The following is an 18,948-nucleotide window of genomic DNA, read 5'->3' as shown; positions in this document are numbered from 1 at the left end:
TATGTATTGCAAAGCCCAGACAGACTGATGCCAGATAGCTGCGGAGATAAAGCTCCCCTTAGCTCCGGGGAGCGCTTAAGCCGCCAAGCCACCAGCTACCAGGGCATTTGCTTTGGTCTTGGGGCTACCTCTGCAGGCTGCGGAAAGCCAGAGCTCCTTGTCCTTCCTTTCTGAACGCACCATAAACCCCATATCCAACAGCAAACCTCTAGGATCTGGTACAGCGCAGAAATGCAAAAACTGAAGAGGAAGAGTCTGTGAGGGGGAATAATTTTTACTTTAATCTAAAGGAAGTGTCTTCCCCTTAACCCCTTGCAGGTTGATTTCTCCATCCCCCCACACCGCCCCGGGTTAGGGAAAAAGGTTTACAAGCCCAGCAAGGCTTGGAGATGGGGCAGAAGGGGGAGGGGAGTTATCAGTTATTTCCTTGCTAGATTCACCTGCTGCTAAGTGGTGAGAACATCCATAGGATGAGCAGCAACTTGGCTGAGGTGGTTTGGGGGGATTTCAAAGATCTTCAACTTTGCCTCTAGTCCCCCTCTCCCCAACACACACTCCATTTGAGTCACTAAGGGGTTAAACGCAGCCAGGCATCAAAACCTCCAACCAAGCCTCTCCACTCCCCCTCCTCTTTTTGCCTCCCCCCTCCCCTCCCGTGCGTCGCTAGGAGGTCATCAAGCTCTCTGCCCAGTCCGCGTTCTCAAGCCCCTCTGTTTCCCGCCCATCAGGCTGGTGGCTGCTTACGGAGAGGTGTGCGCTCACCAAGGGGCGTGTTCCGACACAGACAGCCGCTTTGCGCCCCCAGCTTAGACTTCAGAGCGGAGCCAGCCATGGAGCGCGGCGGTTGAAAGTTTGGCACCCCGCGAGGGGATGTCAGACTGGAGTGGGTGGGGCGCCCGAGGGCTCTTTAGCCCTCCAAGCTTAGGGACGCAGGCTGCCCAGACCTGAGGCGGTGTGCAGCTATGGACCGCGAAGCTGATGCGGCCCAAGGCACTGCCCCGCCTCAGGATGGAGAGCAGCCCGAAGAGTCCCCGGAGCCACCGCCACCGTGGCCGCCACCGCCGCCAGCTCCACCGCCTGTCCCTCCGCCACCCGCTCCTCCACCACCAGCTCCTCCACCGCTCTCTGAGCCTTCGCCAGAACCCAAACCCGAGCCCTGTCCAGAGCCTGTTCCAGGACCCTGTCCCGAGGCGACTCCAGAACCAGCCACAGAATTAGACACCCATCCTGCCACAGAGCCAGTCCCAGAACTAGCCATAGAACCGGCCCCGGAGCCGGTCCCAGAACCTGCCGCAGAACCGGCCCCAGAGCCGGTCCCCGAACTAGCCACAGAGCCGGTCCCGGAGCCGGTCCCCGAACTAACCACAAAACCAGCCAAAGAGCGGGTCCCTGAACTAGCCACAGAGTCGGCCCCGGAGCCGGCCCCCGAACTAGCCATAGAGCCGGTCCCCGAGCCAGTCTCAGAATCTGCCGCAGAGTCGGCCCCAGAGCCTATCCTAGGGCCAGTACTAGAATCTGCCCAGGAGCCGGCCTCAGAAACAGTTCCAGAGACGGCCCCAGAACCTGTCACGGAGCTGGGCCTAGAGTCCTATCCTGAACCAGCTCCAGAAACCTGTCTGAAGCCGAGTCCAGCACCATGCCGATTGCAGTGTCCAGTGGTCCCTCAAGAGAGGGGACTAAAGACCTCGCCATTGCCATCGCCCCGAACGCCAGTGACATGGTCCAGAATAAAGGTAAGGAAAAGAATGGATGAAGGAAAGAAATAAGGGAGGTAGGGTGGCTATGGAGCTTGCTAGACTCAGGGTATCGCTTACAACCTGGCCACTACTGGTGGACCAAGATGCTCAGAAAGATGAGGGAATGGGGGAATGGGAAGAGACTGGAAGGCGGGAAGCAACATGTGGGAAGTGAGAGTGGGCTATTTAGGGCTAGGGATGGGATAGTGACAGCAAAGCTGGGAGAGAGGGCAGCCTCCCCCCACCCCCCCCCCTGCCCCCGGGAGGGAGCCACAGTGCTGTGAGTGCCTCTGTCTTGAAAACGGGAGAAGACGCCCTGGATAGCAGGTTGGGGGAGAGGAGGGTTCAAGAGATGTGAAATGTTTGTAGCTGACCTGGATACATAACTGATGGTACTGAGTGGGGGCAGTGGGACACTAGTTTTAGTGATGGTCACTGCCGCAGAGGCCCAAGCTACAAAGCCACTGTCTGCTTGGCCCCTTTCCTGCCACTGAGGAGGGGGCGCCTCAACCCAGGCACAGCTGGCGAAGCTCCAAGGAGGTGTCCAGCACCTTGGCTGGCTGCTGGGAGCTGGTACTCCCAATGGGGATACGGGGATGGGTGGCGCCCACGCGCACTGCAGGGGAAGGGCAGGGTTCGCTGGGAGGAGGGGGAGAGCTAGAGTGTGTGTGCTGAAGCCACCATTCCATCTGTCTGCAGGATTTCCCAGCAGGTAAATGCAGTGATACAGTGATATATCACAAGCCCGCAACTGGAATCCTGCACCAAGATCAATTAGAATGGTACAACTGGAGTCCTGATTAAAAGATTAAAAAAATAAGAGTTGGGGTTTAAGAGCTTGTAACGGAAACCCTTCAGTCTACAGTGATGTCTTAGAAAACGTGGCACTTAGCTGGGAGGGAGGGGGAAGTGAAGGGACCTCCTACAACAGCCCAAGCGGGAGGGGGGAAGAAGGTTTTGTGTTTACCCTGAATATTAAAATTCCCCTTCTGTACATTTTCCAGTGGGAGACTTATTTGGTGTTTCTGGTCCCCCTACTCGTTCTTCTAAACTTTGTTTCACGAAACTGTGGTTTATGCATATATACACCTCACTTTAGCTTCCAGTAAAGGGAAACACACAAACACAAATAACAACACATTAACAATGCTGGTTCATCTGGTTGCTTAGTTGGGCTTAGGGATGTGGTTAGGGAACCCTTTAGCTGGGGATGCACACCTGTAGAATGTAGATGGGGAGACAGAGGAGTAGAGTTTGAAATCATAAAATGGAAGTGCTGCTTGCTTCCTGAGTTCTGGGGTGGGGTGGGGGAGATGCAAAACATCTAATTTGCAATGAAAAAAGACAAAGAAGTGGAAAGCTAGGGCAAAGAAAAGTTTCACAGAATACAAAATGCACATTTTTAAAAATAAATAAAATTAACAGTAGGAAACTCAGACATTAAAACAAAATTCATATCTGCTTTCACCAGGGGATGGATCCTTCTCCTTCCTGCAAATACCTTTCTCAGTGGAGTTTTCTAGAAAAGAAACAGTGGGGTAGCTAGACAGGGAGCTCATTCTAATCCTGGGGCTTGCTTCTAGTCCTTTGGAAGAGTTTGAATTAAGTTGGTGGGAGGGAGATGAGCCAGTCACCTGAACTGTGGCCATCTTAAGTGAAATTTGGGAAACCTGGCAAAGAAACTGACACCTCAATTACCTGGATTGTCTACAAAACCATCCTTTTTTGACCTCTGGAAGGTATCTGCCACCTTTGTCCCCAATGAAAAGTATCTTTCAGTGTGAAACATCTCCTAGCAGCTTAACAAGAAAATGTCTGCCAGACAGATAGGGAGGATTAAGGAAAGGGGAATTGGTTTAGCTTCTTCTCCATAGATGTGCTGACCAGCTGGCTGAGACACTGGCAGCACTGGTAAGAGACAAAGACCCCAGTATTTTGACTTGGTCACCAGAAGACCCAGACACTAGTTGAATCATTTATCTCTAGAACAGAGTTAAGAATCCTATCTAACAATTCTGTCATGTTGATTAACTAATGGATGGCTCCGGAGGATTTTGAAGGATTTAGGCAAATGCTTACATTGCTAGGAGCCCAACCCTTCTCCAGTAGGCTCCGTGTTGCTATGCAGTTGCTCCCTTGTGCACTTGGGAATATCTGATCTTCAGTGATAGCACCATTTTTTTTCTGCATCCACCTGCAACCAGCTGACTTGATCTTAACATTTAACACAAACAGGTTGCCATCTTAGCTGGAGTGACATTATTCTCAAACACTGCCTCCTTGAGGACAACTTGGGGAAAAACAGTCACACACACAATCAGAAAATAAAACAAAATACACGTTGCATCATACAATGAATACCTACATGATAATCATGAAACTAGCCTGAAAATTCAAAAGAAAATAATGAGCAAAATCAAGTGTTTGAATAAGACTGAAAATTTCTGCCAGGTAATTTTGCTGACTGGTATTGCAGTAAATAAGTAAATAAATAAACCCTTAAGCCTGTATTCTGTTCTTTTTAGGGATTTCAGTAAGGTTTCAGATCCTGCTGTTGGAATCCTTTCCTGAGCATGAGAGTAAAAACTGACTAAAGTGGGCTTACATTTTCTTTCAAATAGCTACCAGGGTAACACAATCTATGAATCAAACCTGTCTATTTCTTCCATTCTAAAATGCTTTGATTCCCAGGAAATGAGCCATGGTCTCCCACCTGGTTGCAGCAAGTATAAATAAGGACATGAGATTTGGTTCTTTAACAATGCTATCACTCTTTTGGGGGAATGGGGTTTATATGAAGTAGACCATATTAGTTTCTTTCCCTTCAGCTATGCTTGAAGCAAAACAGTTTGTATTGTTATTTATTGGATTTTGACTACATATGAAATTATGATCACACCAAACAAATGATTGATGAAAATTTGGGGAGAACTATGTTTTTGTGGCATTCGTTTGAGAGGGAAGGAATATGTATACTCCTACTAATGACTACATAGTAATTACCATTACTCTTAAAATATAACAGGTTTTGAACATAAAACTGGTATTTTTGACACACATTTTCATGTAAAGTAGCCATTGGTTGTTTATGTAATGTCTGGTATGAATATTTTATTACTTTACCTATTTGTGAGCTTATCAAAAGTAGGATTTTCACTGTGCTTGGTATAATATGGTCTCCCTGTATTACTCAGGAAACATTTACTGAAGCTTGAAACTTATTAACTCTATTTCCAGCAATATAAAGTGTAGTGCTGCAAGTGAATAAAAATGTATTTCATCGGTTTATGAGTTAAAAGAATACATTTACTTAAATATCCTATAATATATAGCCATTAAGGAACAGTCAGTTTTTTTTCAGAATGGACAATGGAACCATAGTTAAGAAACAAACTACTAAAAACATTTAATGGTTTGCAAAGTGTCCTTATCCTATGCAGTCATGACAGCAGCAGACTAATGGTGATGTTTGTTTCAGGAGTGGGTAATAATTTTTTTCCCTAAGTGAACCAAATTTCTGCAGTGACTATGAACAGCTTTGGAATTATAGATTCAGATATTTAACCTGTTGAAGGGCAGAATGGAATTACTTTCTTCCCAGCCTTTATCCCCTTCCTTGCCAAGCTTTAATGGTACCATATGATTTATTTGGTATTTTCAGAGAGCTCCTAGATATTTGCTGCAGGATGTTCTAGAAAAGATAATGAGGTATTTGGTCAGTGGGTCTTTTCTTTCTGAGTGTACAATTATTATGCATTTACAGAAATTTACAACTGCAGCTTCTGCCAATCTGCAGCCTAAAAGGAAAGACTGAGCCTTTTCCTAAAGTGTCTCCAAGGAAAGGTGAAAAAATCTATAGAGGCCAAGAAACCACTCAGGGACATTACAATAAGGGCTGTATAATCTTTTCTACTAGTGTATTACTTTACAATTTACAGAATGCTTTTCTCTGCAACATTAACCCTTTATATCTCCCAAAGAAGACAGTATGGTAGAGAACAACAAAGATTATAACTTAACTGCTAATAGGATGTAATGATTATTATATGTATTATGAATTTTTAAAATATCCAATATATGGCTTTCTGTGACATACAGGATCCTCATTTGTCTAACAACAGTATTTTAGCTCAGATTTCACCAGCTCTAACTTTTTCTAAGGCAATGGTTGCTACTCTATTTCTAATGTTCCCAGAGGGGACCAGCATAGAACAGGAGCCTAAGAAAGAAAGAGAAGACACACAAGACCTTGGATATATTACTCCCAAAGAAAACTCTTTTTTTTTTTTTGGAAAGGTAATAAATAGAAATACTGCTGAAGCCGGGCACCAGTGGCTCACGCCTGTAATCCTAGCTACTGAGGAGGCTGAGATATGAGGATCACAGCTCAAAGCCAGCCTGGGGCAGAAAAATCCCTGAGACTCTTATCTTCAATAAACCACTTGAAAACCGGAAGTGGTGCTGTGGCTCAAGCGGTAGAGCGCTCGCCTTGAGCTGAAGAGCGCAGGGACAGCGCCCAAGCCCAGAGTTCAAGCCCCACGACCGACAAAAAAAAAAAAAGAAATACTGCTGAAGATAGTAATAGGGTACTCAACCATTCCAAAGACCATTGACTGTAATTTCCTCAGTGGAAAAAAAAAGAATTTCTTTAAAAAGAAAGAAAGCAATCATTCATAAAGGGAGATGCCCCATCCTCACTAAAGAAAATAAACCTTATTCTCAAATTAGAGAACAAATTTATGACTTTTTATGAAGAAAAAAGCATAGTCATTGTAGGTAATGAAACATGCTTCCTCTGAAATTTGTAAAAGAGCAAGGCACCAGCAACTCAACCTATAATCCTAGCTAATCAGGAGGCTAAGATTTGAGGATCACAGCTCAAAGCCAGCCTGGTCAGGAAAGTCCAAGAGACTCTTATATCCAATTAACAACCAAAAAAAAAAAAAAGCAAAAAACAAACACACACAAAAAAACCAAAAACCACCCAAAGTGGAACTGTGGCTCAAGAGGTAGAGTGCTAGCCTTGAGAAAAAAAGCTCAGTGGGCTGGGAAGGTGGTTCAGTGTTAGAGTGCTTGCCTTGCATGCCTGAGGCCCTGGGTTCGATTCCTCAGCACCACATAAGCAAAAAGAAAAAAGCCGGAAGTGGCGCTGTGGCTCAAGTGGTAGAGCGCTAGCCTTGAGTTGAAGAGCTGAGGGACAGCGCCCAGGCCCAGAGTTCAGGCCCCACGACCGGACCTCCCCCCCAAAAAAAGCTTAGGGACAGTGTCCAGTCCCTGAATTCAAGATCCAAGACTGGTACTAAAAATATTAAAAGAGCCAGGCTGTATGGCTCATGCTTATAATCCTAGGTACATAGGAGGCAGAAATCTAAGGATTGTGTTTTGAAGCCAACTCAGGCAATTTCTTTTTTTTTTTGCGGGGGGGGGGGTGGTTCCAGTCGTGGGGCCTGAACTCTGGGCCTGGGCGCTGTCCCTCAGCTCTTCAGATTAAGGCTAGCGCTGTACCACTTGAGCCACAGCGCCACTTCCGGCTTTTTTTTCTTTTTGCTTATGTGGTGCTGAGGAATCGAACCCAGGGCCTCAGGCATGCAAGGCAAGCGCTCTACCACTGAGCCACCTTCCCAGCCCCTGGCTTTTTTGTTATGTGGTGCTGAGGAACCAAACCCAGGGCCTCAGGCATGCAAGGCAAGCGCTCTACCACTGAGCCACCTTCCCAGCCCAAGGCAGACAATTTCAAGAGACTCTTAACATTCAATTAACCACCAAAAAGCCAGAGTAGTAGTTGTGGCTCAAATGATATGCAGCCTTGAGCAAAAGAGCCCAGTGAGAACAAAAGGCCATGAGTTTAAACCTGAGTCCTAGCACACACGCGCGCACACACACACACACACACACACACACACACACACACACACACACACAAACTATCAGAAGAAAGCCTAAAGGGAGTATTTTTTATCCTCATCAAAGCTTATGAAGCATGTATTCCTAAAGAAAAATTATTTAAAAATGAGAAATTATTTATTTGTTTTTGGTGGTACTGGAATTTGAACTCATGTCCTCAGACTTTCTAGGCAAGTACTCTACTCCTTGAGCTCTCCCCCCAGATTTAAAAAATCACCATGTTAAACACTATTTCTAATCTTTAAAACTTATGAAATTTATAAACTTTATTTGTATACCATTTCTCATGCCTATTTCCTAGTACAAATTGGGGGATGAAGATAAATCTTCCAAAGGGGAGCTACATCAACTTCATTAAAGCTCCTTAACATTATTTCTTCTAATTCTACAAGATGTCCAGAATAGACAAATCTTTAGAAGTGTAAAAGAATGAGTGGCTGCCAGAGTCTGGAAGAAAATGGATGAAAATAAAGGGATGATGGCTAAGGGGTACAAGGAAGTAATAATAATGTGAGTAATAATAATGTTTTAATATTATATGATGTTGATTCTTGTACAATATTGAAAATATACTAAGACTCATAGGATTGTACCAATGAATTGTACAGTATATGAGTTACCTCTCTTTTCAAAAAAAATAAGTAAAAGAATTAGAGCATATTCCCAACCTAAAGATAAACCTATTATCACCAGGGCCAGTGGTTCACACCTGTAATAATAGCTATTCAGGAGGCTGAGATCTGAGCATCATTGCTCAAATCTAGCCTGAACAGAAAAGTCCACAAGACTCTTCTCTCCAATTAGACACCAAAAAGCTGGAAGTGGAGCTATGACTCAAATGGTAGAGTACTAGCCTTGGGCAAAAGAGCTCAGGGACAGTATCCAGGCCCTGAGTTCAAGTTCTAGAACTGGCAAAACCAAAACAAATCCCCCCAAAAGCTTACTAATATTCTCCCACAAAAATGTAAATAAACAAACAACTTGAAAAAAATTGAAGGAATAATTTCAAACAAGAGAGCTTCTTAGGGATAGGGCCTTACAAAATAAATAAACAAATAAAGAAATAAGTTTTTTAACTTTTTAAAGAAAAATGTAATAGGAAAGCTTTTCAGGGAGAGATACTCTTAAAATCACCAACCAATGAATTATACTGTCCCCCTCATACATTCATTTTAATTTTAAAAAGTAAAGAAATATTAAAGGTGGGACACAAATCTTATAAAATGTCTTGAAATTTTAATTCCATGCAAGAGGGAAAAGAAACAAAGGAAAAACCCCCAAAGTGACCAAGGAGGAGCTTACTCTAAAAGTATCATTATTTATTTATTTATTTAGTCATCATGGGTCTGAACTCAGGGCCTGGGCGCTGTCCCTCAGCTCTTCAGCTCAAGGCTAGCGCTCTACCACTTGAGACAGTGCTACTTCGGGCTTTTTCTGCTTATGTGGTACTGAGGAATTCAACCCAGGGCCTCATGCATGCGAGGCAAGCACTCTACCACTGAGCCACCTTCCCAGCCCTAAAAGTATAATTGTTAAGAAAAGGCATGTGCTGGCAGCACAGATATTATTAATGAAATAAAAACGTAGTTCTCTCAAAAAAAGTCCTCCAATCTCACAAAACTCAAACTTTACTGTCAAAGCACAAGGTAAACAAATGTCATTTATTTTAAAGGTGAAAAAAATGAAGCAAATTCTTCTAATGACAGTTGACCAAAAGTCAAATGTTTTATTCTTAGTATAGATTTTTTTTAATTGGAAAGTAGAGGAGAAACAAAGCCAAGAATGATTACTTAAGGGAAAGCATACCCAGCCTCCACAGAGCCCCTCCATTGTTTTCTCAAAGTAAGTGAACACATTTTAGGGGCATGGTGGGGGTCAGGGGGGAGAAGGCAGAACACGAATAGGATTAATTTTTTTTCTACTTTCAGGAAACAAAAATGCCCCCAAAGTTATGGAATGTCTCTTTCAAAACAAGAGAGAGAAGCTCAAGGCCCTGAATTCAGGCTCCATTATGGGCACAAAAACAAGCAAAACAAAAATAAAATAAAATGTGTGTGTGTGTGTGTGTGTGTGTGAGAGAGAGAGAGAGAGAGAGAGAGAGACAGACAGACAGACAGACAGACAGACAGAGACAGACAGAGGAAGAGACAGAGAGGCAGACAGAGGAAAGAGGAAGAGGTGGGAGAGAGACAGATAAGGAGAAGAGGAAGAGGTGTGAGAGGCAGAGACAGAGAAAGGGGAAGAGGTATAAGAGAGAGAAAGATAAAGAAAGGCAGACACAGAGCTGTAAGAAGATGTGTTCCTGAGAGATGAAGATTCAAAAGAGGAAGGGGTGGGAGAAAGGGAAAGAAACAAGGAGAGAGAGCAAATAGGGAAGAGAGGGAGAGCAATAGAGAAAGGGAGGGGAATAGAGAACAAGAGGAAGGAAAATGGGGAGATAAATCAAAGGAAAGAGTGACAAAATGGAAAGAGGAATACTGCAGAGGGGGGTGAGGTTTGAGAGAGAATTTAAAAAAGGAGACCTATCAAGAAGGGGAAGAGAGAAAGGAAAGAAGGGAGAGGGAAGAAGGAGTGAAGGAGATTGAGAATGAGAAAATAAATAAAAGGGGGGCTGGTGTGTGTGTGTGTGTGTGTGTGTGTGTGTGTGTGTGTGTGTGTGTGTGTGTGAGAGAGAGAGAGAGAGTGGTGGAGCCTAATGTGCTCAGGGCCCTGGGTTTTATCTTAAACATAGAAAAATAGGTACACAGTCAGACAGCCAGAGGGGTGGCTCATGCCTGTAATCCTAGCTACTCAGGAGGCTGAGAGCTGAGGATCACAATTCAAAGCCAGCCCAGGCAGGAAAGTCCATGAGACTCTTATCTCCAATAAACCACTAGAAAATCAGAAGTGGTGCTGTGGCAGAATGCTCGCCTTTAGCTGAAGAGCACAGGGACAGCGCCCAAGCCCAGAGTTCAAGCCCCACAATCAACAAGAAAAAAAAAAGGATAAAGCAAGAGGATTTCTCAGAACCCCCTGACACATGTACATACCCTTTGTTCTCCTTTGTTTATCCAGACTGAACTCAGGGTCTTCTTTTGGCATTCCTAGGGTTTGAAATCAGACTTCAAACTTGTTAGACAAGCATTCTATCATTTATGCCAGCCTCCAGTCCTTTTTGCTTTAATTACATTTCAAATAACTTCTCTGGTCTTTGCCTGGGACTGGCCTTAGATCACAATCTTCCTAGCCTTCCTCCCTTCTCCTCTCCCCCCCCCCCGGCCCCCCAGCTAGGACCACAGGCTCACACCACCATGCCCAAGTTGTTTGTTGAAGGTCTGGATTTTTACATATGCTTGCCTATAACTGCAAACCTCACAATTTCCCTCCAGGGGGAGGAGCCATGAGCCACGTTGACCAGACTCCACACCTATCTTCTTGAAGACATTTAATGTTATTTCTGGTCAATTCAGCCTTACGTACAATAAGGCAAAAAGTCTTTAGCCTCTTTAAGGGACACATTATCTTTCAGCCTTCACTGTTTTTTTAAAGAAAAGAAAAAGAATTTTTTGTCAAGGAGAGGTATTCCTAATATAATTTCTTCCAAAAACTTATTTCTGTTAGAAAAGTTTAAAAAAAAACCTTCCTTGGAAGGTTTCCCAGGGGTTCTCACTTGTAGCTGTTTTTCATAATCCCTTTCTTTTACCTTTCTTTTCATTTTTTAAAATATAAGGTTTCTCTATGTAGTCCAGGCTAGCCTGGAACTACGCTTGTAGCCAAGGCAATTCTGCCTCAGCCTCCTGAGTGCTGAGATTACAGGTGTGATCCCATGCTCAGTTTCTATTTTTTTTAAATGGAAGTCCTTCAGGTTTAAAAAGAGCTGCTCCAGCTGGGCACTAGTGGTTTATGCCAGTAATCCTACCTACTCAGGAGGCAGAGATCTCAGGATACTGCTTTGAAGCCAACCCAGGCAAAAAAGTCCCCGGAGACTCTTATCTCCAACAAATCAGTAAAAAACCAGATGTGGCACTATGGCTGAAGTGGTAGAGTGCTAGCTTTGAGCACAAAGAAGCTCAGGGATAGTGCCCAGGCCTTAAGTTCAAGCCCCACAACCAACAAAAGAAAAGGACTGTTTCTTCAATTCCACTGCAAGCAAAGAGTTACTGCTCCACCACAGGTATATACTTTAAGTAAAAATCTTATTGTAAGAGGAAATTCTTTCAATTTCACTAAAACCAATGGATGGACTTTATTTCTCTACACACCTAAGAGGAAAAAAGATAAGCAAAAAAAAAGAGAAATCCTTTTAACCCAAAGCAAATTGGTCATAATCTCACCAACACCTTGGAACTTTCTTGCTTTAATAAGATTTTTCAAAAACAAAGAGAAAAGAGAAAGTCCTTTCAGGCCTGTCTTCTAAACAAAATCCATCTCTCCACCTATCACTTCCACAGACTCAGACTATTATTATACAAAAGAAAGGCAATGCATACCAATTTTTGTGTTGGTCCTGGGACTTGAACTCCAGGCCTGGGCACTGTCACTAAGCTCTTTTGCTTGAGGCCAGTGATCTACCACTTGAGCCACAGCTCCACTTCTGGCTTTTTGTGGTTAATTGGAAATAAAAGCCTCTCAGACTTTTCCTGTTCAGGCTGGCTTTGAACTATGAGTCTCAGATCTCAGCGCCTCCCCACCCCCCCACCCCCGCCCCAAGTAGCTAAGATTACAGGTATGAGACACCAGTGTTTTGGCAATATATACCATTTTTGGTGGGTGCCAGTGAGCCTTAAATTCAGCTGTTTACATGTTTACTAATCTCAGTCTTCCTTCCCTCTGCTCCAGGTTCAGTTGTTCTTACCTTTTTATTGGCTGAACACAGGAAAGTCAGACTCAGTTCAAGGAGAAAGAATGAGGAAGGTAAACCTGCTGGGAGAAAAGCCACATACCTATTTTCCAGACTAAACAGAAATGACTTATAGTTTAGTTGCATCCTTGTTTCTTCTAACATTGATGCGAATCAAGACTTGATCATAAAACCTATAGTAGTGACAATCTTGCTATTTACTTACAATAAGACACATGCCCCTACCTAGCAGGGGAGGATGCTTAGCCAATTCCATCATGGGGCTGACATACTATCTTGCTGCAGTCCTCTTATGTGCTGTCTTTGATGTCTCTTCTTGTAGGGTGATAAAGGACTTGATTTTCACAGACGTATAAAACATGCAAGTCATTTATAAGCAGAGAGTAAGACTCAGTGTTGGAAATGGAGGTGTGGATCAAGTGATAGAGCTGCAGCCTTGGCCAAAAACGCCAACGGAGAGCACCAGGACCTGAGCTCAAGTCCCACTATTAGCACACACAAGAAATAAGACTCAATGTTTTTCTTTTTCTGTTTGTTTGTTTTTGTGGTACTGAGGTTTGAATTCAGGGCCTTTTTGTACTTGCTAGGCAGGTACTTTATCATTTGAGCCATACTTTAGCCCTCCATTTATTTTTGTGCTGGATCTGGGGCTTGAACTCAAGACCTGGGCACTGTCTCTCAGCTTTTTTTGCTCAAGGCTAACTCGTGAGCCACCTCTCCTCTGCCTTTTTGGTAGTTAGTTGGAGATAGGAGTCTCATACACTTTTCTGTCCAGGCTGGCTTCAAACTGTGATCCTCAGGTCTCAGCCTCCTGAATAACTAGGATTATAAGTGTATGTCACTGGTGCCCATCTAGCTCTCCAAACTTTAAAATTCATTTGCTACTTAAAATTTGAATTTAATACTTGCTCTTTGTGCCATGTTCTTACCATGTGCTAACATTAAGGATTTCTTATTCAACAAAATCACATAGGTGAGACTTATTTTAAATCAAACTGGTAAGTAAAAGACTCAATTACCAAAACAAACATGAAAATATGTGGTGATTATTTGTTTTACCAGATGCTTTGCCAAGATAGTCATTATTAATAGCCTCTTAGTATACCTCTTCTCAAACAAATAAGTTAATGTGATAAAGATAGAGAACGTGCTATGGCACTAGTGGTTCATCCTATCTATAATCCTAGCTTCTTGGGAAGCTGAGATCATGGTTTGACGCCACCCCAGGTAGGAAATTCTGTGAGAATTTTTCCAATCAAAACAAAAAAACAAACACAAAAAACCAGAAGTGGAACTGTGGCTCCAGTGGCATAATGCTAGCCTTGAGCAAAAGAAGATCAGGGACAGAGCCCAGATCCTGAGTTCAAGCCTCAGGATGGCACACAAAAAATAATCCATGAGACCTTTATCTATAATTTTGTTAAAAAGCTCAAAGTGGAGGTGTGGCTTAAGTGGTAGAGCATCAGCCTTCAGTGAAAAAGCTAAAGGAGAGTACCCTGACCCTGAATTCAAGCCCGGATACCAGTATAAAAAAAGGAAAGATGGAAAATGTGGAAAATCAAGAAGGTATCAAAAAGTAAATAAAAATCTTCTAGCACTCCACCTCTGACAGTTAGTTACCTTTAATATCATGCTATATTTTTCCTTTTATTTTCTTAGAATATATACTTTTAGTCTACATAGTAAGACTTCAGGTCATATACAATTGTGTCATAGCCTTCCTCTTCCTGAGTGGTTCCTCTCTTCACCCATCCCACACATATAATTATTGTAACTTAGTCATTGTATACATTGTTTTTAGGAAACATGTATTAATTTATCTCATCTGACTCCTATATGATTTCATTGGTAAACAAGTACTTGATGTGGAAAAAGAGCTATGCAACTTGTGGGCAGGGGAAAACTGAGGGAAAGCAAAGGAAGGGGTGGCATTGCTCAAAAAGAATTGTACTCATTACTTGACTTATGAAATGGTAACTCCTTTGCACAACACCTTAATAATAACAATAAAATTATATGTGCATATTTTTATATATAGAGAGAGAAATATACTTGAAATCTAGGTATGGATGTGCTATGTAAAGCAATGAGTATATGTATTTGGAGACAGAATTTTAGAGGCTCCCATATAAAAATGTCAGTTTTATCTCAGATTTCAACTTTTTGGATACACAGATGTCATTTGTCTAGCTATTATGACTTGCCCTTGGAGAAAAGGATCTAGAATGAACTCCACCATCTTTCCACTATTAAGTTCCCAAAAGTAAATTTAAGTCATAGAGGTGTTTGACATCTGGGCAGGTATTCTACCTCTTGAGCCATGCTCCTAGCCCTTTAAATCCTCAGTTATTTTTCAGGTAGTATCTTGCAGTTAGCCAGGGCTGGTCTTAAACCTTGCCCAATCTCTGCTTGCCAAATAGCCATGATTACAGTTGTAACTTAGGCTACCAGGCCTGGCCCAAATTTCTGGGCCTCTGTTTGGATCACTTTTAACCACATGCAAAAAGTTACTCATGTCCTTGTCTCTAATACAATTACCATATCCTGATCAGCTGGATACTTCCTACTGTGAAGGAAAATATGTGTAAAGACATTATCAATTATTATAAGGAAATAGAATATTCAATTCATCTACTTTAAAAGGCAAGTGTAATACATTATTGAGTAAGATCATATTCTTCAGCCTTGTCTGGGTAGCACTTAGAAATTTTCATCTTCCTAAGCATTATTGGCATTTAGTGTTTAAGCCTCTAGCTTTAAAGAGCCTACAAAAGAGATATTGGCTCCAAGGGACAGAGATTCACACTTCTTTTCCCTCAAGCACAGGGCCAGAGTCAGAAGATTCCTAATCAGTAACTGGTATTCTGAGAGATGTATTTGCTGCTCCCTGGCCCCAAACTGCAGATTTCTTCCAGAACAAGAGCCAGGGTCCTGGGGACCACTCCAAGAAGAGAAGGAGGATGAAAATACTACTTATAGGACTTAACTAGCATCTTCCTAATCCTATTCATTAATTTGCTTTCTCCTGCAGTTCAAGTATCTGCCTGTTTTCTTCTGAGATTTTTTTTGTGGCAGAAAATTAATAGTACTTGTTGAACAAAATTGGTTAAGTTACTTGACTGTGTATAGAGACTTGAAACCCCAAGACTGTTTCTATTAGCCCTGGTATCTGTCAGTTGAGTCCTCTTAGCTTTCGTACCAGGGTGCCATTCTCTGAACCCAAGACTGTTTCTATTAGCCCTGGTATCTGTCAGTTGAGTCCTCTTAGCTTTCGTACCAGGGTGCCATTCTCTGAACCTTAACTCTAACAGTAGTAGTTTCAGCGTCCCATTTGATAAAGACCTTTAGTGTTAATTTTCCTTTGATAAGTATAATTTACATTTAATATGTACCTCCAACCTTATTTCATGGTTTATTTACATCATTATACACATTCCCTGTAGTGTAGTGTGAAGGAAAATACTATACAGCTTTATTATAAGAACTAAGCATCAACAGTTAAGGAAAAAGTAAATGAAGCTACAGAATGAGATTCTTGCTTTCCAAAAAGTTAACAACTTGGTAAACTTCTCACTAACCTCAACTAATGCTTACAGTGACAATTTCCCTGTTGTCAGATGAAGTAGAACATAACTTTTCTCTTACCCCCAAATTTGGATATTGCTCTACCTTTCTCCCATCCTCCACCTCTGGCAGCAAACTGCTTATGCTATTTGACTGTTAAAACTCATTAAAATGATCATTTTGATGTCGATGTAGTCTCTTCTGCTTTAATTTATTCAACTTGATGACAAGATCTCCAGACCTTGTGGTGGTGGGGATTCACTTTGGTTTCACATGGAATAAAAATACTCAGCTAATGGTTTTCTTCTTGGATTTCCTCACATTAGAAATCCCTGAAAAGGTCTTACTTTGCTTTTCCATTATTCCTTCAGCACTAAACTTTTAAAGAATTTCTCCCATCTTTGATGGGAGACATTGATATGAAGTGGGCTTTTGGGGGGAAGTGCTGATGGTAGAGCTTAAACTCAGAGCCTGGGTGCTCTCCCTAAGCTTTTTTGCTCAAGGCTAATGCTCTATCGCTTGAGACACAGCTCCACTTCTGACTTTTTGGAAGTTCATTGATGATAAGAGTCTCATAGACTTTCTTTCCCTGGCTGGCTTTGAACCACGATGCTCACATATCAGCCTCCTCTAAGTAGCTAGGATTACAGGTGTGAGCCAGTAGTGCCTAGCTGAGAGGTGTTTTTTATGGAAATAAAAATAGATATATAAATAAAATTAAGCAATGGCCATAAAAATTATCAGTAGAAGTGACGTTGTGCTTGAATTGGACAAGTAAGGCCAGGGCCAGGAGACAGAAGAGTGAAGCTCTGATGAATAGTTATTATAAGATCCTCTTCCAGAGAGCATTGGGAGTTTGAGGCCAGCCTGGGCTACATGGTGAGCCCTGGTCTCAAAAAAAATGGGCACTCTTTGGAGCTGGGGATGTGAGTGCTTGCCTAGTATGCACAGGGCCCAGAGGTCCAATCCTCGGACTGCAAAGAAAAAAATTCTAAAAGGAATTTGATAGAATCACAAGACATGTATTGAAATAGTATGGAAAATAAAGTTAATGGGACAAATCTTACTGAAACTATGAAGAAAATTGTCAAAATTTTATATAACTGATTGATGATGTAATCATTAGAAGCCTATTGATAGGTATAACATAGCTGAACTGGAGGGTGTACTGATGTAGCATATAATTAAAAAATGAATATTCCAGTGTTTATATGTCACTTAAATCTAAATAAAATTAAAGTAGGCAAACATAATTACAATTTTGGCCAGTCCTGGGGCTTAAACTCAGGGCCTAGGTATTTTCCCTAAGCTTTTTTGCTCAAGGCTAATGCTCTACCCTTGAGTCATAGCTCTACTTCTGGCTTTGTTTTGGGGGGAGTACTTCTTTGGAGATAAGAGTCTCATGGACTTTTCTTGCCCAGGCTGGCTTCAAACCATGATTCAAAGATCTCAGACTCCCTAATTGCTAGGATTACAGACATGAGCCACTGATACTTGGCCATAATTACAAATTATAGTGCCATTTTTGTACTGTTTTAGGCCTTCTTTGACCCGTATCTCACTTTTTGTAAGTCTGGTCTATTTTCTCTAAGATACTTTTTTCTACTTCATTTCTCAGTGTTTTCCACAATGAAAACATGATACCATATCGGGAATCCAGTGAAACATATAATCACTATTATAGATTTATAAAATGTACTGAAAAGGGTCTTTGAGGATCAGCTTTTCAATGTTTTTAAAACATTTTAGTGGTATATTGTTAGTTTTTTCTTGATGAAATCATAAATGAAACTTGATATTTAACACAAACAACTAGTATTTCATTGGTTTTCTTCTATGCAAAAATAGGGTTGTAATGGAATTATATTCCTAATTATTTATTTTAGGCTAATAATGCAGTAGGCAACCCACTGGGTTGTTTATTCCTGTCTCTTTAGCAAGAAAACTAGTGACTTAGGAGCATATTGGTGAGGGAAATCAAAATCTAAAATTTGGCCTGTCATATTCTAGAACATAGTAAAAGCCTATTTTCAATACAGTCATTTTTTAAAGTTCCTTTTTCTCGCCCCCCCCCAAATGTGTTAGAATTATTCTATAAAGTAGATTTGTATTACAGTTCCTTTTGCTTATAGAAATATTATTAGAAACATTATTATTAAGGGTTGTGTTCCTGAATAAGGACAACACACCAAGTAAATTATAGAGATAATTTAAAATATGTAGTAAAAGCCTCCATAAACATTTAAAACAACAAACTTGTTCCAAGTCCTATAAGTGGGCATAAATGTAGCCTACACACTGATTTTGTAAGGTACCCTAGTGTACTATAATGCATACATGAAGCTTATAAAAGAGTCAATTGTATATAAATTGAATCTATTGTTGAGAATTTATACTCTTTCATCCAGAAAGAATATATCTTACAGAATTATGTATATATCAGGATGATTAAGACAAATAAAAACAGGACAAAGAAAATACAAAGTAGTGTTGAGACTTAAAACGAATGTGTGGCAGTTATAATAAACTGTAATTGCACATTTAATTAGCAGTACTTTTTTGGATTCTGGGTAGTTGAAGGACTTTGGGGAATGATTTGAATGACTCAAGCCTCTTAAAGTTGGTATCTGAGGAAGTTTGAGCTGATACCTCATTTTTATGTAGTACATCTTCCTGTAGCAAGCTATAGCAACCACAAAATTAAGAACTGAAGGTTGCCAGAATTGTAGTATAGGTGTTAATTAGCTGTCCTAGAAAGCTGTAGGCTTGGGTTATTTAAGTGTGCTTGCATTTTCTAATATCCAAATACAAGTGCCTGCCAGGCACACCAATATAGAACATTCTCAAATATATTATTTTCTCATGGGGCTCAATGATATACTGTGGCCAGTGGTTTAAAAGTTT

General features: G+C 41.6%; 1 protein-coding gene across 1 annotated transcript in view; it reads left to right on the top strand.

The window, feature by feature from the left end:
- Positions 1-962: 962 nt before the first annotated feature.
- Dgkk (diacylglycerol kinase, kappa) overlaps positions 963-18,948 on the top strand; it is a 114,142-nt gene continuing 96,156 nt past the window's right edge. Inside the window, exons 1-2 of the mRNA XM_013032353.1 lie at positions 963-1,445; positions 1,524-1,733. Coding sequence (XP_012887807.1) covers positions 963-1,445; positions 1,524-1,733 — 693 coding nt within the window. The remainder of the gene's footprint in view (positions 1,446-1,523; positions 1,734-18,948) is intronic.

Source organism: Dipodomys ordii, unplaced genomic scaffold (genome assembly GCF_000151885.1).
Source record: "Dipodomys ordii isolate 6190 unplaced genomic scaffold, Dord_2.0 Scaffold154, whole genome shotgun sequence".
NCBI lineage: Eukaryota > Metazoa > Chordata > Mammalia > Rodentia > Heteromyidae > Dipodomys > Dipodomys ordii.
The sequence above is the reverse complement of the archived record's forward strand: the minus strand, read 5'-3'. Positions and strand labels throughout refer to the sequence as shown.